This window comes from Thamnophis sirtalis, unplaced genomic scaffold (assembly GCF_051295495.1).
Source record: "Thamnophis sirtalis isolate CommonGarterSnake01/CBP01778 unplaced genomic scaffold, rThaSir2_p1.2 scaffold_3, whole genome shotgun sequence".
NCBI lineage: Eukaryota > Metazoa > Chordata > Lepidosauria > Squamata > Natricidae > Thamnophis > Thamnophis sirtalis.
Window position 1 is genome coordinate 163,579,887 of NW_028261383.1, and position 21,350 is coordinate 163,601,236.

General features: G+C 40.8%; 1 protein-coding gene across 1 annotated transcript; it reads left to right on the forward strand.

The window, feature by feature from the left end:
* The first annotated feature begins 14,390 nt into the window (after positions 1-14,390).
* On the forward strand, positions 14,391-20,843 carry LOC106553437 (microtubule-associated protein 1 light chain 3 gamma-like). Its single transcript, XM_014071936.2, has 4 exons — positions 14,391-14,451; positions 15,290-15,345; positions 18,095-18,201; positions 20,660-20,843. Exons 1-4 carry the CDS (start codon positions 14,391-14,393, stop codon positions 20,841-20,843), a joined length of 408 nt encoding a protein of 135 aa, XP_013927411.2.
* The last annotated feature ends 507 nt before the right edge of the window (positions 20,844-21,350 follow it).

Consider the following 21,350-nt stretch of genomic DNA (forward strand, 5'->3'; position numbering starts at 1 on the left):
TTAGCCAAACTAAGGAGAAGACAAGACATATCCAGAAGTTAATGTCCTTCCATCTCCTTTATCCACAAATCCGCAGAGAGAAAGGGAGTCCCATCCTTCTTGTCAGTCTGGGGCAATTGTATAATATTGATTCTAAGATGTGTTAAGCCTAACAAAGATGATAAGATGCAGCACGAAAAGACAGGACAAGATAAGAGGCTCCCATCTTTAACTAACAAGCTTCCTCTATTCTTATGAAGAGAATCACATTCTATATTTTGGAAGAAATTGTTGAAAGGGTCCTCGGCTACAACAGGTTAAGAGCCAATCAGTTATGGTTTATAGGGGAGTCGATAATGAATTTTGAAAGCAAATCCATTCATAATGGGCAGACGTGGGAGAGAGAAAAATGTCTTCGAAGATTTCTGGAAGGAAACCAAAACCAGGATCAATGGAAGATGCTATTCATTTGCAGAAAGCACCATTTAATATAAAACAGGGAGGCTCCAACAGGAAGGGATAGACTTACAAAACAGAAGAGTGAGGTGCTGAGGAAGGCTTGTTATTTTACAAGACACCGGCTGAAGGAATTCTTTGCACCAGACTATTAAAATCAGGTTGGGTAAATATTAGTTCAAAGATCAATTAGGAATAATTACAGAGCTAACCCAAAACATACTTCTGCATTTGGTTTTGTTATGTGTTGTAATTCTTCTGTGCAGGAGGGGTTCTGGACTTTCCTGAATTATGGTGTGCCAAGACAGGAAGAGTAGTGATGCTTTTGAGTGAATACTCCTATGAATTCTGTGAACAGCCAAGAAAACAAAACAATAACTCATTGAACAAATCAATCCTGAGTTTCTCACTTGAAGCACAAATGACCAGGCTCAAATTATCCTTCTTGGGACACATTATGTAAAGACCCAGCTCCCTATAGAAGGCTCGAATTGGAAAAGGTGGAAGCAAAGAGAAAAGAAGATGACCAGCAGCAAAGTGAATGGACTCAGTTACAGTGGAGATGAGTGCACCATTGGAAGAGCTGGCAAAACTGGCTAGGGACAGATTCTCATGGAGAAAATCTATTTGGAGCCATGGTGGCACAGTGGTTAGAATGCAGTATTGCAGTCTAATTCTGCCAACTGCCAGCAATTTGATTCTGACTGGCTCCATGACCCGTCAAAACCGCGCTCGACTAAGCCGCGCCCGATTAAACCGTGTCGCTGACATCATCAACAGGGCGACAACAGCCAGCGCGGAGAAAAAAGGGTGCTTTAAATAGTGCTTTGAAAGCAAGCCGATTCAACTTAAGGTAAGGGTTAGGTTTAGGGTTAGGTTTAGGGTTAGCTTTAGGGTTAGGTTAAGGTTTAGGGTTAGGTTTAGGGTTAGGTTAAGGGTTAGGGTTAGGGTTAGGTTTAGGGTTAGGGTTAGGTTTATGGTTAGGTTTAGGATTGGGTTTAGGGGGGTTAGGTTTAGGTTTAGGGGTTAATTTTAGGTTTAGGGTTTACAGCGTGCTTCTGTCTCTGCGCTGTTGTTGCCCTGTTGATGACGTCAGCTACGTGGTTTAGTCGGACGCGGTTTAGTCGAGCGCGGTTTTGTGGTGGAACCGACTGGCTCAAGGTTGACTCAGCTTTCCATCCTTCCGATGTTGGCAAAAGGAGGACCCAGATGGTTGGGGGCAATAGGTTAACTCTGTAAACCACTTAGAAGCAGTATATAAGTCTAAGTGCTATTGCTATTTATGTGGTTGCTAAGTCAAAACAATGCACATAATCAAAGGCATCCACCAGATTGTCCGCAGCCTTCCTGATTTCCAATGAGGTTCATAAAGGAAAGTATCATACTAGAATTCAGCTCTCACAGCTTCCTTTGATCAACTGCATAGTCATGGACAAATATGTGACAGAGGGGGGGGGAATAACACCACACCAGCACTTTTAGTACATTGCAACAATAAGGAAGGAAAACTCCAAAACCTCACAGAATGAGCAGGAAAAGAGATCTCCCTTTTGCAGAGAAAGGAACATTTTTTTCTGTCAGAGAGATGTTGGCACTGTACTAATAGCTAATCTGGATTAATAGTTGTAGCCATTAATAAGGGAAAGGCCCCAGGACATTTATGACTTTTTATCTCATGATTTCCCAATGAGTCCAGGATAGTTGTAAACCTTGGAATAATCTTGGACAATCCTATTAAGTAGTGGAAAGAAATATGATTTAGATGACATTTTTTCTTCCTCCTAGCATTCTCCTGCAAGAGCAGGGTCTTTTTTATTTTGTTTTGTTAATCAATCGAGTGTTGATCCATTGGTTGTGACAGAAATTGCCCAATTGCTTTGTTAATAGCAAGTACATCTAAGAAATGGTAAAAACATCTTATATCTGTGAACCAAGAATGCAAGGCAAACAATATGAGAATTAGCAAAGAGAAAACAGAAGTAATGAAAGTCCAGGGGTACTTCACGAGAAGAGTCCTCCACTCCTCTGCTTATAACAGAATCCCTTCTGCCACCACACTTGAAATTTTGGCCTTATACAACCTTGAACTATGCTGCCTACAGTCTGACCTAAGCATAGTACACAAAATTGTCCTACCTGTCAATGACCACTTCAGCCTCAACTGCAATAATACATGGGCAAACAATAGATACAAACTCAAGATAAACCGCTGCAAACTTGATTGTAGACAATACAACTTCAGCAATAGAGTGGTCATTGCCTGGAATACTCTACCTGACTCCTCAAACCCCCGTAGCTTTATCCTTAAAGCTCCTTTATCCTTAAAAATCCTTAAATGTCTACCATGGACCTCACCCCATTCCTAAGAGGTTTGAAAGGGGATGTGCATAAGTGCACCAGTGTGCCTTCCGTTCCTGTCCTACTGTCCCCATTTATTTGTACTCATTTCCTGTGTTCATGTTTCTACTTATACCTGTTATCTCGTATATGTTTGACAAATAAATAAATAGAAACAATTGGAAGAAAAATGTGTACCTTAAACACAGTAATACAGTAGAAGGAACAAGCATGATACAAGTATCAAAGTTCAAATATTTAGGAACAACGTTCACCCAGGATGGTAAAATGGACAAAGAGATTAGCATACTATGCAGTAAGGCAAACCAACTATTGAGACAACTAGCTCCATTCCTACAACATAAGGCAGTACTGTTCAGCTCCAAGAAGCATCTCATACGAAGCATATTCATCCCCGCTCTATGTCACAAGTGCCAAAGAGGGACACTTCCAATAAAACATAAATGAAAGCTAGTCACCATGGAAATGAGATGTTTGAGAAAAGCTGCTGGAGTGTCCAGAAAAGATAAATTCAGAGATGAGACCATAAGAGAAAGAATTGGCATAGAACCAATTCTACACTACATAGAAAAACAGAAAGGTGAGTAGTTTGCTCACCTGGAGAGAATGTCTTGAGATTCCATACAGTACAAGGCATATACAAAAAGAGGAGAAGGTCAAAGAACACAAGGCAGACGCTGAAGAGGATGGAGAGACAACATCAAAGAAACACTACAGCAACATCAATTAACAATGGTTGAGGCCACCAGAAGAACAAGAACCAGAACTTTGTATCTCTCTCAACACCCAAAGTGGTAAAAGAGACAGTAAAGATGTTCTTTGAAGGAAGGAATTTGGACTTGATTGCATTTCAGATAGCTACATATCCTAGGTCAGAACTGGAAAATGTTAAGTTGAGGTTTGTGCCCCAGCCCAGCCAACAAGAACAGCTTCACTTTAAGCTGTTCTTAAAATAAAAACAAAAATGAATCTATTTGTCTATTCATTCACTGTTTTCCAACTTTAACTGTAGACTTCAACCCCCAGAATTCTCAACATTGGCCATGTAGGGGAATTTTGGGAGTTGAAATCCACACATTTGGCACTTGTTCCAGTTGGGAAACACTGTTCTGCATAGTCACTAGTGCTGTTCTCAAGCCTCTCCATTGTACAAATTTTGTTGACAGTTAACCCTTCTATGCATCAGCAACAAAATATTTTTTTCTTCCCTATTGTATCCAGATTATTTGCCTAAAGTGAAAGAAACCTAGAACATTTCACTGAGCTGAAGTAGACAATGAAGGATCTACAAATCCCTATCCTAATGCATTGTGTATTGTGTATTTTTCATTTTTACAAGGTAACCAAAAGATATATTACACAATATTGGAAGGATAAATTGACCCCGAGGTGTAGCACTGGTTAACTGATTAGGCCTGTGTGAAGCATCCTTGTGAAGCATCTTTGAATTGTCTCAGAAACTTGACTTGCCTCCTTTTAAGTCTTTCCCAGCACTTGCAAAAAGTAGCAGTAATTTGTGTACTGCTCTTATGGCTTTTGCAGCAGGGGTGGGTTCCTACCAGCTGAACAACTGGTTCACTCCACGCGTGCTTCGCCTTGCTGTGCGCTAATAAACACTGTGCAATTCTGTAGGGAAATTTTCTTCTCCTCAATAAACGTGAGTGTGTATCATATTTATATGTGTGTAGATGCAGAGACACTTGCCAGAAGCCTTAGTCCAAATACAGCAGGGCCAGGAAAACTAATCATCATCAATTAAGTACTGATGAAAATTGTCTGCTTATAAAATAAGAAACCCCATTTAAAATTAACAATCCCCAATTTGCATATACTAACTCTTCTCTGTGCCTCCTACAAACCATTCACTCATAGCCATATATTAAACCCCCCCCCTCCACAAATCTTCCACCAGGAACAGCAAAAACGAAGAGAGAAAAAATAGGACTCCTGTGAATCAAAAGAAAGCAATAGCAAGGAAGAGAAAGGGAAAGAAACATCTGGAAGCAGGATGAAGTAAAGGAAAGAAATAAAACTGTAGAGGGAAAGAAAGAAAGGAAACACCCTTTTCAGAAGTTTGGGCTTCATTTTCAAATGCATCCAGCTGGGCATCAACAGATTTGCAACCCTATGAATTATCCGTCCTTCCATTTTTAAAAACGGTGGAGTCCTATGTGTGGTGAACATGTGGAAAACTCTTTTTCCTACCTGGCATGGTAGTTTGCCTAATTGTAACTTCCATATTTACGTGACCATCTCTGATTGTTTCTGCCTGGTCCCGTTTAATCAGACAAGGTGGGCATGCTCCATATCCTGTCTATTAAACAGTGGCATCTGGTGGGAATCAGGAAACATGCCTGTCCCAGTGGTGGGATTCAAAAATTTTTACTACCAGTTCTGTGGGTGTGAGATTTTACTGTAAAATCTCCATTCCCTCCCCACTCCAGGGGAAGGTTACTGCAAAATCCCCAATTCCTCCCAATCAGCTGGGGCTCGGGAGGCAGAGAATAGATGGGGGCAAGGGCAGCAAGAGATGGCATTTACCGGTTCTCCGAATGACTCAAAATTTCCACTACCGGTTATCCAGAACTGGTTAGAACCTTCTGAATACCATCTCTGCCCTGTCCTCTGGACTAACATGTCTCCTGAGATTCTTTCGCCCCAATATTTTGTAGGACTTTGAAGACCAAAATGTTGCTCAAGCATGGATCTGGAGCTTCAGTGTATCTGTGGCTGTGATTCTGTACCTTTTTGTGGTTTGAGTTGGGTTTCTTCTCAGGCAACATTCTAATATTCATTGTTATTTCTTTCATTTTTCATTTGGGCTTTTCATCCTATATTAGCCACCAGAGTCACTAATCCAAGAATGGATAGCCATAAAAATCAATAAATACATAAACAATGTTTTAACTTTTCCTTTTTTGCTTGTGACATTACTATTAAAGCCAAAGTCTTTTTCCTTCCTTTTTCCTTGCTATCTCACAGGGTAAATCACTTAAAGAGGAAAGTGAAGCAATCATGACAAACAAACATAGCCACAATTTCAATAAGCAGATTGCTGAGTAGCACTACTTTGAATCTGCAAGAAGTTAGGGGTGGGCTACTGGAGGTTCGCAGGGGTTCTGGAGAACTTCTAGCTAAGATTCTGTGTAGTCAGAGAATCCCCAAATCCCACTCCTGGCTGGCCCCGTCCACTCTGCCCCTCCCCTCCCAGTAGTCTCCACGCGGCCCGTTTTGGATGCAGGTAAGTGCAGGGTGCGCGCAGAAGTTCAGGGAGAACCAAAAACGGGCCTACCGGAAGTTCAGGAAGGTCAGAAAGTGGCCCATTCCCAGCCTCCAGAGGGCCTCCAGAGCCTGGTGAGGCTGTTTCTGCCCTCATGGAGGCTCAAAGAAAGCCTCCGGAGCCCAGGGAGGGCAAACCTCCCCCCTACCATGGTGCAGGAGGGTCACTAGGCCATTCCCACCATGGCCATGCCCACCCAGCAACTGGACAGAGAACCCCTTGTTAAAAGTTTTGAAGCCCACCCCTGGCAAGAACCCTTGCATTACCCCAGCAGCCATCTTGTTCAGGCCTATTCAGAAGCTGGGTTGAGACTCTTTCATTCCATCCTGGATGACAAAAGGTAACTTTGGTTCTTATAACTGACCTTTACATTATTTGTATTTCAAAGGCAATTTTGTTTTACCCGCAGCCGGTGAATTATTCCTTCCGCGTCTGAATTAGGAGCTTCCCAGATGGTTTATGGGCTTTGCTTGGAATCAGCTTCCTTGTTAAATCACAAACCTGAAAGGAGCAGAATTAAAATGTCAAGATAACATTATTTTACAAGGTGCCTTGAAGATAAAGGCACCAGCTACGTTTGACCCTCTTTGGATCAGATGAGCCCCTGCCTTAAAACGAGAATAACTGGTTGGGTAAGGGGAAAAATTTGATCTGGTTTAGCACTTGGCTATTTCCTTTCCTTTCCCCCGTTTTGTCACAGCTGCCTCACCCCAAAGATGCTTTTCAAGAGGCAACTGGATTTGCTGGACAGTCCAGTTGCCTCTTGAAAAAGCACTTTGGGGACAACTACAACCTGGATGACTGAGAATCTCTATAGACACAGCTGGCTCAGATGCCAACTCTGTTTATGAATGAAAATCTTACCTGGTTCTATTTTTTAAAAAGTCATATCATAAACAGGATAGGAAAAATCATATATATATATATATATATATATGTGTGTGTGTGTGTGTGTGTGTGTGTGTGTGTGTGTGTGTGTGTGTGTGTGTGTGTGTGTGTGTGTGTGTTATATATGTTATATTTATGCTGATAAATAAATAAAGGGAGACAAATGTAACAAAAAAGGCAACAGTAAAAAATATTGGGTTTCTGTCTGGATGGTCTCTTGTGACGAGCCTAATGACAGAGAGTGGAAGTGTGACCTTCCTCCCATACTTGGGCATACCAGGGGTTGTGACTTTAAGTATATATATATATATATATATATATATATATATATATATATATATATGTGTGTGTGTGTGTGTGTGTGTGTGTGTGTGTGTGTGTGTGTGTGTGTGTGTGTGTGTGTGTGTGTGTGTGTGTGTGTGTGTGTGTGTGTGTTTTTTTTATTTGTGCTGATAAATAAATAAAGGAAGACTAGTATAGATCTATTTCAAGCTATTTAGCTCTCATCAGCTAGCCATATCCTTACTGGGATTCGAACCTGTGCTCTATTGCCTCCCAGGCAGGGAGTTAACCATTTGAGCTACAGAGAACGACTCCTTTTATCAGCCAGCCAGGGTGGGAGGTATATACTTAAAGTCACAACCCCTGGTATGCCCAAGTGTGGGAGGAAGGTCACACTTCCCTCTCTGTCATTAGGCTCGTCACAAGAGTCCATCCAGACAGAAACCCAATATTTTTACTGTTGCCTTTTGTTATATTTGTGTTTTTTTTATTTGTGCTGATAAATAAATAAAGGAAGACTAGTATAGATCTATTTCAAGCTATTTAGCTCTCATCAGCTAGCCATACCCTTACTATGGGAGGAGGCCAGAGAACTGTGGGCCTCTTTTGCCTAAGGAATTTTTCGCCTTTTAAAAGTTAAGGAGGAGTTAACACGCGAAAACTTTCATATGCAAAAGATGCAACCCGAGAGCTCCGCCTGACACCCGAAGGGCTTTGCAGGAAGAAACGCGGCTTGAGGCGCAATGACGGTCCTGGCTGTGGGGCGCACGGCCAGTAAAAGCCTCTCTTGGTTCCCTCCTCCTCCTCCACCTTCCACAGCGTGCGCGACGCTGCCGCCGTAGGCCGAGAGCTACCGCCGACGCTGCTGCACAACTGAGGGAGGGATATAGTTCCAGAAAGCACTTCCTGACCCTGTACATTTTGTTTGAAGAAATATAATATGGGGATAAGCAGAGAAATAGAATTTAAAGATAAATATGAGCATTCAGAGGAAGGAGGGGAAAGGAAAGGAAGCCACCAGATCAGGACATCAGCTAGCAAGCAAAAAGTGATGATATGGAAACAATCCTTCAAGATCAGAAGTTGTTGCCATGGACCAAGTTATGTTTGATCCAACAACCTAACAAGTCAACACAAGTTTGGGGGTGGTGACATGGAAAGGAATATTTGGCAGATGATGCTGGCTACAAATTAAAAGGAAGAAATAAGGGATCCCATTCTAAGGAACTTCATCGTCTATGTACATTACACTAGTTTTTGGCATCCCTGTCTCCTCTAGTACCCCATATAAGCTTATCCGATTCGTATAGGGAAAGTTATACGTATGAGAACACAGACCTGAGTGCATGTGATGCCTGAATCATAAATAATAAAGCTTTTCTAGGTTAAAAGAAAGAGCCAAGGTAGTGGTTAAGGCACCAGGGTAGAAATCAGGAGCTGTGAGTCCCATCCTAGGCACAAAACCAGCTGGACAACCTTGGGCCAATCCCTGTCAATCTTAGGAAGGAGGCAAGGGTAAACCACTTCTGAAACCTTGTCAAGAAAACTGCAACGTCCAGGCAGTCACCAGAAGTCAACACTTGACTTGAAGCCACCAAAAAGAAAGAGGAAAAGGTTTAACAGAGTATGTGCTGTATGTTACTGCATATAATCCTAAACTCACGTATCTCTGTTGTAAGTCTGGGAGCGTACCTACTAACAAATTATGCCCCTACTTGCTATTAAGCCTCAGCCATCTCTGTGTACTTCCAAGTGGATCGTAAATCAGAAGGCAAATGGCTTGGATGTGTGTTTCAGTAGGGAATCTGGACAAGGAAAAACTAGTAACTTTGAAATGAAGTCTATGTAGAGATGAATGTTGCCATTTTCAGGATCCTTTATTGCCAAATAAAAGTGCAATACTGCATATAAAGGCGCATTTGAATACATGTGCCAGAATTCTGAAATGTGCTATTGACTTTAGATTTCAGAAAGGGAAAAGTTTCTGAACACTCACTAAATATTCTCCAAACCTGGCCCACCACTGAAAAGATTATTCTAAAACTTGTGGATTACTGTGGATGATGCAGGGACCTTTTCTCTCAGATTAAAACAAAGGGTCTCTAACAGTAACTTAATGCTAGTTTGAAATAAACTCTCATGAACTACAACATCTAATGAAGTGGGCTACAGTCTATAAAAGTGTTTGCTATAATAATTGCTAAGGTTTTATTGTACCAAAATAGTGTTGGTTTTGCAATAATAATCAAACATAGCTATCCCTTTGAATTTTTTGGTCAGTGAATATACACCCCTGTGATTCTTTTATATCTGCCTTCAAAAGTACTGAGTTTGAGTTTGAGTTTATTGAACACTTATAGGCCGCCCTTTTCCCTGAGGGGACTCAGGGCGGCTTACAATAATGAGGGAAGGGAGTGCAAGACAAGACATAAAAGAAAACGTGAGTAGAAAAAAAATTAACCATAAAAGCACAACTTTCACTCAGCATTCGAGCGGGGAGAGAGTAAAGTCCTATCCCCAGGCCTGACGGGATAGCCAGATCTTGAGGGCCGTGCGGAAGGCCTGGACGGTGGTGAGGGTACGGATCTCCACGGGGAGATTGTTCCATAGCGTCGGAGCTGCAACTGAGAAGGCTCTCCTCCGCGTAGTCGCCAGCCGGCACTGACTGGCGGATGGAATTCAGAGGAGGCCTACCCTGTGCGATCTGATGGGACGCAGGGAGGTAATTGGCAGAAGGCGGTCTCTCAAATAGCCAGATCCACTACCATGGAGCGCTTTATAGGTGGTAAGTAGGACCTTGAAGTGCACCCGACGATCAACAGGTAGCCAGCGCAGCTCACGGAGGATCGGTGTTATGTGGGCGAACCGCGGTGCGCCCACGATCACTCGCGCGGCCGCATTCTGGACTAGCTGAAGTCGCCGGATGCTCTTCAAGGGCAGCCCCATGTAGAGCACATTGCAGTATTCCAGCCTAGAGATCACAAGGGCTCGAGTGACTGTTGTGAGGGCCTCCCGGTTCAGGTAGGGCCGCAACTGGCGCACCAGGCGAACCTGGGCAAATACTGCAATCTATTCAGATTATTCTCATAATTGATTCCATTCTTGATCTTTGATCATAGGTCTGAATATTAGGAAGCACATTCCTGCTGAGCAACCATTTAGAAATAGAAATAATGATCCACTTCATCCATGCAGTGATGTTGATAGATTCTACCAAGGAAAATAGGTGGGCATGGAATGTTGCAAGTACACAAAAAGCTGAAGAATTAAAAAGGGCATTAGAAGAATATCTGAAAGACAGTGAAGAAGATGCACTAAAGCTAGTATACCATGAAGGCTTCCTGAGTACTGGAGAAATCAAACTGGGTTATAAGGAAGATCAAATGAAAAGCAGAGACATGGGAAGGCAAAGTATTACATGGCCGATATATTAAAACATAGCAGGCAAAGGAAATAATAACATGACCTGGCAATGCTAACAGCAAGAAAGTTGAAGAAAGTGACACAGTGGCTAATTCTGACTGCATCACACCAAGCTTTAAGAACAAATACATACAAAGCCAGAATTGAGAAGACACCAACAAACATCAAGTGCCACCTCTGCCAAGAAGTTGAAGAAACAGAGGACCACTAGAGAAGAGAATATTTGTAGCTCAGAGTTCAACTTAGTGCTCTCTGAATTTGGTTGTTTTCTTGCAGATGTGTCATTACAAACTAGATAACATCAGAGGTGGGTTGCTGCCAGTTCGGCCTGGTTTGGCCGAACTGTAGTGGAATTCAAGCCTGGGTCGCAGAACTGGCAGCGACCCAAGCCTGCCACGCCCCCGAACTGGTTCCCTTGCTGCTGCTTGGCTGCCGCCATTTTGGATTTTAGTGACTGCGCATGCGCAGTTCACTGTAAATTTACATTGAATAAAGCGTGTATACACATGTTGTGTGCAGGTTGCGAACCGGCAGTAATGCCAGGAGCAACCTACCCCTGGGTAACATCATCAGTGCACCGCCTAGTTAGCTGCTGGAAGAAAATCCCATGGACTGAGAATAAAGAATGACATGACAGAGTAGTATAGTCCATTGGAAGACATTGCAAGATTTTGCTTGTAAGCAAGAACTTGAAGGGCCATAAAACAAAGTAATAGCAAATGAAGAAGCTAAAGGGCTCTGACAAGCATCTGCCACGTAATATCCCTTTCTTATCAATAATCTTTATTATTGATAAGAAAGATTTTAAAAATGCCTGGATTATTAAGAAAGCAGAGTAGAAGAGAAAAAAACTGGGGAAAATCATAAAATACAAACATCTGCAAATGAAAAACAACGATAAATACCAGTACTAATAAGCATCTTGGGTGGAATTCCAAAATATTTGGAACACTAATTGAATACCCCCAACATTGAAAAAATCATCATCAACTGCAAAAGACAGCTTTATTTGGAACAGGTTATATCCTGCAATTATACCTTTAATATTATTAAAGAACAACATATGCCTATTCCAGGGTCTTGGGAAAGACTCAATAGGTGGGTAAGGTAAAGGTTCCCCTTGTACATATGTGCTGGTCGTTTGCGACTCTAGGGGGCAATGCTCATGTCCGTTTCAGAACCAGCGCTGTCTGAAGACGTCTCCGTGGTCATGTGGCTGGCATGACTAAAAGCCAAAGATGCATGGAATGCTGTTACCTTCCCACCAAAGGTGGTCCCTATTTTTCTACTTGCATTTTTTACATGCTTATGTATGTACTTATGTGGCGTGCTAGGGATTCGAACTGCCGAACTGCCAACCTTTCAGATCAACAAGCTCAGTGTCTTAGCCACTGAGCCACGCTCAATGGCTAAGATGGGTAAAATTGCCCATCAAGTCTAAACATCTCACTGATTATGTGACCCCCCTAATAATAATGTATCAAATTTATATGCCACCTGACTCCCAGCAACCCTTGGCAGTTTGCAAATTGTTAACAACACTTTAAACCAAAAAAACGGGGTGGGGGGGAATAAAAGTGTCAGAGATAACAAACCCAGGTGGGAATGAAGAAAAAGAAGAAAGGGGGACTTCAATCACCCACTAGAGGCCTGAGTGAAAAGAAGTAGAAAGTGCTGTAAGGTACCTAGATGTACATTTTCACTTTAGCATATGACTCTCTGCAGTCTCATCCAGCAGAATCAATTGCAAGGAATACTCAAAATTGTAGTTCAAGAACACCTGGAATATCACCAATTCCCCAACAGAGGTTTTAATGCAACATTTGAATTCTATGCAATACAATTTACATGAAGACTCCCTTGAATATAATTTTAAATGCCTGATATACTTGCTTACCTGACATTCTTACTCCTTGTTCCCACAGGTGTCCAAGCTATTCTCATTAACAGGGAGTAACATACCTGTTACTTCTAGTATATGGGTAATTGTTTAATTAAGAAATAGTCTTTTATTGGGTACCATGAGTTAGATTTTGGATTTACAGCTGTACCCAAGGAGAATGAGTTTCAAATTCCTACTACACAAAGAAGAGCCTTTGTGCTTTTAAGTTAAGATGCTTCCAGCTAACTGACTTCACAAGATTGTTGGGAGAATGGTTTTAATCAACAAGTAAAGAAAAATTCCATCTAGTAAGAATGTTGGGCAGTAATCTGTGGGATCAGAGTTTAAATCCTCCCCAAATCATGAAATCCATAGTATGAGCATGGCAATCAATGTTACAGGATTCTTATAACATTTTGGAATCCTGGAAATTTAGACATAGATGCTTATAGATTTTTAGAGGACTGGGAGCTGGGCAGCATGATTAGACAAAATATCAAGTGTCATAGAAGAGATTGTGACTTCATTGTGACCACTTTCTTTGACTCCTTTGAATGCTAATATTTGATAAATTGATAGATCCATTGATTTCAAATCAGTATAATAGCCTAATATGCATCAGGACTTGATCGTATCATTGGTGTGGAAAGTTATGGTCTGGGAGACAAATAGGTTTGTGTGAATATTCACCTGTTTATAAATTTAGACTATCAAACTAATTCAAGAAATGTATGCATTGGTTTTACAAACTGAATACATCCAAATCCATGACCAGTTCAGATACTTTTCATCCATGTATTTTAATTATCTGAATCAAGTCAAGTCTAATTGGGAGATTCGCTCCTGGAAAATCTCAACAAATGCCAACAAAATTGGAAGCTGCAGTGCATTTAGCTAGGGAGAATCGGAAGGAACATCAAGTGTATGAGTTTATTTATCTTTTAAATATTTTTAAATGATAAAAAACTGTTCCAGGAGGCCCTTTGTTCTAGAGATGTCCTTGAATGCAAATGGTCTCACTTCTTCCTCTGTTGGCCTTGTGCTCTGCATACTTTTCCAGGAATGGTTCCTAAAACTGCAACCATGCTTTTATCAATCCGAATAAGGCTGTAGGATTTAACAGATTCATAAAGGAGTAAGCTCTATTGAATTTAGTTCTATTTGTTTCTGATTATGCACACATCACATTTAGCTGCATGGAAACCAAACACATCTGCAAAGTCCTAATCTTTGCTGAGTTCACTGGAAGTTTATTCTTGCATAACTATGCAGAAACCTAGCACCCAGTCTTACACATACTTACAATTCCCAATTTTCTTGTCAGAATAGGACCAAAGCACTAAATACAGGTTGTTAAGAGGCTGTTCCCCACATCAACCAACATCAGCCAAGATGGTTGAGACTACTAAAAGTTGGAAATCAGCCACTGGTGGAGAACCACACTTTCCCCACCTTTATGCACATGTTTCTGTGTAGAGAGAAATATGGGAAGCAGTGAGAGCATAGTTCATATATGTATTGGAATGTGCATAGGCAGTAGATTTAAGGGGCAAAATGGACCTTTGCTCCTCCTACATACCACTTTAAGAGCTTATTTTTCAGCTGGTCTAGATGAGGTAAGGTTTTTGGAAGCTCACCTGTAGCCAAGTTGCTTTATTGCAGTTTGATTTCTCCTCCTTCCCACAAACAGCTGTCACTTCCTCAAAAAAACTCCACCCCCAACTTTGCCTTAATAAATGAGCTGCTTAGACTTATATTAATTGGAAATAACAGAGGTAGGAAAGGAAGGAGTTTCGGGAAGCAGGAATTACGTTATCTGGCAGGAGAAATACCTTTTACAACATGCTGAAGATGCAAAGATACCAGCGTGAAAACCGTCCCTTCAAGGAGAGGAAAAGTTTTGGTAAAAGGACTGTTGCTTCAAAGGGAGACTAGGATTATATAACAATCATGAAAACTCCTAATTTTCTTTCATTTTCCTCCTTGCTTCTAATCTACTCATCCATCTAACATTGTATTTTTGGATTCTCTTTCCTAAATGCGGCTGTTAGATCTGTTTAACATTTCAGTTCTGCTTTTCCTTCACAGAAATGCTCACTGTTCTTCTATTTATTTTCTTTACCTGAACCTTGCAAGTTAGACAAGGTTGCAACATGGGGATTGATCCAGAAAGCTTTATGAGGTGTAAAACATTTGAACCTCTTTGTTCTACCTGCTAAATCATAGGAGCTGTATAGTATGCAAGAATTAACCAAGGGAAACATTTCCTGACAGTTGGCATTCCAACTGCCTTTAAGGAAGCTGTTAGAAATAGAATACAAGAATCTTGTTAAAGAATAAGAATCTTGTTAAAAGAGAATGGGGAAATCCTGATTCCACCTGACTCATTAGAGAGAGGTGCAGAACAATGCCAACTAGTATATGAAATAATTTCTTAACGTAATGAGCCGGTGGGACTTGTAGCATCCACAGGGCCACAGTTGCATATTTTCATGTGATTTTTCTTCCAGTTCTACCACTCTACACTTTAAAAAAAACTTGTTTCTTAAGCTAAAACATGGTAAAAGTTAGTGATTTCAACATCTCTATTTGGGTAGAGCAACTTGGTTTATGCAGATAAGCATTCTGATAACTTCTGAAGTAAATTGGACAAAATAAATAAATATTATGGGCTGAATTTTCCTAAATTCTTATAGCTACTGTGTGAATATCTATGTCTGGATTTTGGGATTTTTTTTTAGCAACTCGGAAAAATGAGACAACAGAAATTCGGGGGAAGTATCCCAACAAAATTCCGGTAAGCAAAATTCCCTCTTCCTCCTTTTGATAGAATGATTCAGCTTTCGCTGTAACTTCCAAGAGCTCAGCAAATGAAACAATGCAACTACTGTAACTAAAGATATAAGTAATTGTAGAATGAACTTCTATTTTGTGGATAAGCTCCAGTGTTATACAAGAACTTTTCCTATTTATCAAATTGTCCTGTGACATATTCAACAATAATAATGAGGCCCAACAGCTTAAATCTTGGGTTTTTTGTCTGTTTGGTATTTTACCTTTCAGGTCACATCAGCTTAACATTCACCTACCATGGTAAACCACAAACTAGCTAGATTAGTGTGGCTTGGGGAAGTGGGAGGCCCAGAATTTGCTCCTATGCTCCCAACATTTTGCTTGGAAACTGCAGAATAGACTTGACTTGGTTTGGTCAATGTTGGGAACTTCCTGCCTTGTCTATAACAAACTTCCTAAAACATGCCTTCTAGATGATTAATAAAATGCAAGCGTAATGAAAGGAAAAACCCTGATTTTGGCAGTCTTATCTTAACATGAGAAACAGGAGACCTGCCTTCTGCTTCTACTCTCACTGTTTCAAATGCCACAAGATTAGTCATCAAAAGAAAAGAAAGACATTGAAAAATAACCTGAGGTTTCTTGATGTATTTGAAACTTAGCATCAAGTCACCCTAATATTGCTAGTGCATTGCAAACAAAACCCAAATATTTTTTAAAGAAAAAATATAAACCAGGAGTCCCAAGCATAGGGATTTTTCTCCAATAATTTCCACACACTACTCTTTGGTTATATCTTTGACCAGCTTTCCACAATGACCTTTGAGGCATTTAAATGGAATTATGCTGGTGGATGGAATAACTTGGAATGAAATTGAAAGACACGTTGTGCTCACATGATAGGCCACATCATAGTTTAATTTTGTTACTTTGATAACTTTATCAAATAAACCACAATAAGAATCCTACATTAGTTGATTTTTTTTTGTTGAGACATTCTTTGCAGCTGATGGTGAGTTGCAACTAGTGAAAGCTTATGCCTTTTAAAAACATTTGGTAAACGCTATCAGAAGCTACCTAATTTTTGCTATCATGGAGTAAGCACAGCTTTCCTCCTATGATGCCAGCACTATGATACAATGATTGTTACATGATTCAGTTTTAATGTCCATTTCAACTTCTGGAAATGCGACATAATGAAAATAATGAAAGAGGGGAAAAGGTTCACACATTTTTGTTCCTATGTTGGGGGATTAGATGATATTCTATAATCAAATCAACTAATCCTGGATTTGAATCTGTCTACCCTAATCCATGGATCTTAACCTAAATTGCTAGAATCTGCATTAGTTGCCTTTCTGCATTCAAGTAAACATAGGGTTTCTCCTATATGATCAAGGGCTTAGTTGGGATCAAGAAGTTCCGGTTCTGATTTGGTCTCTATGTTAAGACATTAAGTCTTTAATTATAGTTTATTGCATAAATTAGAGATGATTTAAATTCATGCATTATACTAAGATAACAATTTATAAGCTAAAACCAATCTAGCATGATTTCATGCAGTGTATGAAATAAGCTGTCAAAGCTTCAGTCCTATGGGAACTTATGAGTCACACCTGGAATATTGGATGGTTGGGTACAATGGTGGGCTGCAATTGGTTTAACAACTGGTTCGGTGAGTGCACGCTTTGCACCTGCAGCATTAAAAAACCACCCATTTTAAGCTCTAAACGTACCTTCTACTGCAGCGCCGGTGAGTAAAACAGCTGAAGCGCAGCAATCCACTGTGCTGAAAATCAGCTGAGCTGAAAAACATGGAAATATAGAACAGTATAGGGCAGGTAGGCAGGGCCAACTGCTCAACAGACCCAGTCTGAACCAGTCCACCACTGAAGGAAGGAAAGAGCTTTTACTTCTTTAAAATGTATAGAGAAGGTACTGTCAGCAAATGTTACATGTTGTATAAGCCACACCTGCTGAAAGCTGTTTTTTCGATATACCTCATCAAGTGCAAGGTCTTGTCCTAATGGTGACCTTGCTATCTAATAACCTACCAAGCCATCAAATTTCCAATCATTACTCCTAAGGTGACGATTAAAAATGTCCCAAATCTATTTCATAGGATTGTTATAAGCATCAGCTGTCATGACATTTGCATATTGTGCTAACCTATGATTTCATGGCAAGGTTTACATGACATGCCAAGCTGAAGAAACCATTATAGCTTGGTGTCACATGTGAGGCAGATTTGATTTAAGATTTACTATATGTCAAAGGTATACAGATATCACTTCAGCACTCTGCTGGTTGGTGGATCAATGGAAAACAATTTTAGCTTTCCAAGTCCAAGGCAGATAATTGTCCCTCCGCAGCTCTGCTGACATACCAGAAAGCTCTACCCTCAACTATAGTTATATACAGAACTTAAGGTCTATTGCTCAAAATGAGCTTCTGAAAGCTGTTGAAAATAAAAGATCTCCTCTATAAAGCCATTCTAGGAGCAATAGGCCTTCATCCTGGATTGCACTTACATTTATCTTCCTACTGAACTTTGTCCCACTCATTTCTCTGCTGAATTTGGGAGTAATTTCTGCATAGCTCCAGATGTCCATCTTTTTTTTTAGTGGCTTGCACAGACCTGTCAGCTTATCCAGTAATATGACTTCCAACCTCCCCCTTCAAAAATCAAAAGCTTATAATTGGAGGTGAATTATATAGCACCTTGGTAATTAAATAAATTCTTCTGTCCACAGGTGGTAGTGGAACGTTACAGGAAGGAGAAGACTCTCCCCCAGTTGGATCGGATCAAGTTTTTGGTTTCTCCAGATATATCCATGTCTCAGTTTCTTTTCACTCTAAGGTAGATAGGGACTGGAATTGGGCCGTGGGAAGAATATTGCCTTTCATTCTGAAGTTCTCAAGCAAACAACATTATATATAAGCTATCCTGTTTATATCCTTTATGTTTCTAAGGAAAGGGAGTTGGCTTTACTTATTCACATTACAGCCACATTACCCTCAATTTGAACAGCCGCCCAGAGTCCTGATGGGAGTGGGCGGCATACAAATTTTAATAAACCTTAAACCTTAAACATTCTCCTGTATAATACTTACTCCAGAATAGATCATTAACATTAGCAGAAACTGTCTATGGGCTTTGTGGTGAGTTCTTTGTCCCAAAGTCCTTTTCCAAAGGGCAACTGGATTTGTTTTTCCTTGCAGATGTTTTGCTTCTCATCCAAGAAGCTTCTTCAGTTCTTCAGAAGAAGCTTCCTGGATGAGAAGCAAAACACCTTCAAGAAAAAGTCCAATTGCCTTTTGAAAAAACACCTTTGGTTGAAAACCATGACGTAGATGACTAAGAATCTCCATAGACCACTGGTATCAACCTTGCATCATCATGGTGGTGTCATGTGACATATCGGGAGTTTTTCCCCTTCGCTAACCCAGGCAGGGGTGAGGTCAGCACATGATGCATCCAGCCCACAGGTCACAAGTTTGACACCCCTGCCATAGACATTCTTCAAACTTACACCCTTTCTAAAAGAAGATCCAATGTTTTCCATCTGACAAAAAGCCCTATTGAAACAAGAGTGTGTAATTCTAGAAGCAAGATGTCTTAAGTAAAAAAAAATGTATCTCAAAACTTTTCTCTGCTTCCTTATGCTGTTCCCAATTACCAAATAAGAGCCATTTGCTGATATAGGGCAAGAACCTGAATGTGGCTTTGCATGACTGCTAATTATTCAACTCAACTGAATATGGGAAGCATCTCTATGGAAGAGCAGTTCATCAGGAGAGAAGTCAGCCAGGACCCATATTCTTGCAAAAACACTAGTGGCCAAGATGACCTAGTAATTGACTCATCCAGGTTCAGCGTACTTTCCTACAGATTTGAAGGGACTTAACATGGCAAGGATGAGCTCAGATTAATTTTCTAGAAAACCCCTTTTCTTGATACTAAAAGCTTGTTCTCCAGGAGTGATAGCACTGCAGTGTTCAATCTTGGCAATGATGAGGTAAAATTATTGGGAGTGGGAATGTATGCAACCCCAAACTGATTAGTGGGGTGCTGCCTTCCCTCATCTGGGACCAGAGGTGGGTTCCTACCAGTTCACACCTATTCAGTAGAACCGGTTCGTCAAATCTACCGAACCGGTTAGAAGAGGTTCCACCAGTGGACCCGGAAAGCAGGCTACACCTACAGAAGAGGTTCCAAAATTTTTTGAAACCCACCACTGGTCCTTGGATATGATTATTCTACACTATCATGCTCATATTTATAAAACTCAGTGCCTCTGTGAAAGCTAAGGATGACTACTGCGTTTGTGGTGCAATCAGAACTTTGCTTGTGTTGAAGTTGTTTTAACGCAAACCAAAGATGCCTTTTAAAAATCAAGTTTACATCATATTCTTATGCATGCCAGTGCTGTGTGTGAGGTAATTTAAAGTGGTTCTGAGAAGTGTCGGCATCTTCATATCCAGTCACATGGGTGGCAAGCCACTCCCACAAAGGAGGCCACACCCACAGACTAGGTTCGAACAATTTTTGAAACCCACCAATGTCCGGGACATACGGTAATTGGATTCCCCCCACTTCCAAAAGGGTTTAGAATGTGTGCTTCGGGCCTCATGTGAGCAAAGCACCTCTTTTACTCATTTAGCCTCTTCGTTTAGTCATCCATGTCCTTTTTCAAGCTTGCGTGCAAGAGGGCCGAAAAGCTGCTGCTGCTTAATGGAGCAAATAATTATGAAACTCATAAAAGCAGCTGCATTGTTGTTGTTTTTAGGCTTGTGCATGGGGGAAAAAAGCAAGTGGGTTTTCATGAATAATAGAGGTGCGGCCTCCACACAAGATCCAAAAGGCTTTCTTCTGAATCAGTTTTGAAATGTGTGCAGAAGCCTTTACACGCTCCAGCCCTTTCAGAGGCAGGTGAAAGCCTCTTTATTTTGACAGATGTTTTTTAAACACCTCAGTGTTTGTAGACCGCTTAGCTCAGAGGTGTCCAAACTTGGGAACTTTAAGACTTGTGGACTTCAACTCCCAGAATTGGCTGGGGAAATCTGGGAATCGAAGTCCACAAGTCTTAAAGTTCCCAAGTTTGGACACCTCTGGCTTAACTGTTACTGATGATTGGGGTTCTTAAATTACATTAATTGCTGTTGTTGCTTTTTCCCTTATTGTGTTTTTGCTATGTTGGTTTGAGGTTGTCTTTCTCATAGTGTGATTTTTATTGATTTGTGTATCAGGAACTGTGCAAGAAATAAGTTTTCTTCTGATCTTGCCTTAACATCTCTTCCTTTTTTTCCTTCTCCAGAACCCGGCTGTCCCTCACAGCTACACAAGCCTTCTACTTACTCGTGAACAATCAAACCTTACCTTGTCCAAGTCTGACTCTTTTAGAGGTCTACAATGACAACAAGGATGAAGATGGCTTCCTCTACATGACCTATGCTTCTCAAGAGATGTTCGGTGCAGGAGCCTCTTCGGAACACCAATGAAGCCATCTCAAAGGGGTGGGATCCACGCCTCCCTGAGAACCAAAAATCAGTGGGGGTAAAAATATTTTAAAAGACCACTTTCGCACAAGAATGGCATGGGAGGGTCTTCGCAGCCATCCACAGGATTTTCTCTTATGACTTTGGTCCTTGATGCTACTACTTCACTGCTTCACTTCTGGCTCTGCCTGAATGGAATTTTGGGAGGACATCACATGGGGCTTTGAAGGTCTCACTAACTCTGCGGGTTGTTAGTTTAATCCACTGCCAGTTTATTCATTTTAATTAGTCCTACTCTTTTATTTATTTAATATTTATTTATTTATTTTCTTCACAAAATGAATGTCACTTCCCGTTGCGCGCACTTGAGAGTGGAGTCTTTTAATTAGGGAAAAAAGCTGATTGACCTAAGGAGGAGGATCTGGAGAATTCCACTTGTGGACATTTTAACTGCACAGTCATTGGTTACTGCATCCCTCCCTCTCATTACCCCTTTTCCCTTAAGATTAC

What these genes read in the sequence shown, in the direction of transcription:
- LOC106553437 (XM_014071936.2), top strand. Translation starts at nt 14,391, where the DNA reads ATGCTGAAGATGCAAAGATACCAGCGTGAAAACCGTCCCTTCAAGGAG. An exon ending in CAAGGAGAGGAAAAGTTTTG is followed by an intron (nt 14,452 to 15,289) that starts GTAAAAGGACTG and finishes ATTTTTTTTTAG; the next exon opens with CAACTCGGAAAAATGAGACA. An exon ending in CAGTTTCTTTTCACTCTAAG is followed by an intron (nt 18,202 to 20,659) that starts GTAGATAGGGAC and finishes TTCCTTCTCCAG; the next exon opens with AACCCGGCTGTCCCTCACAG.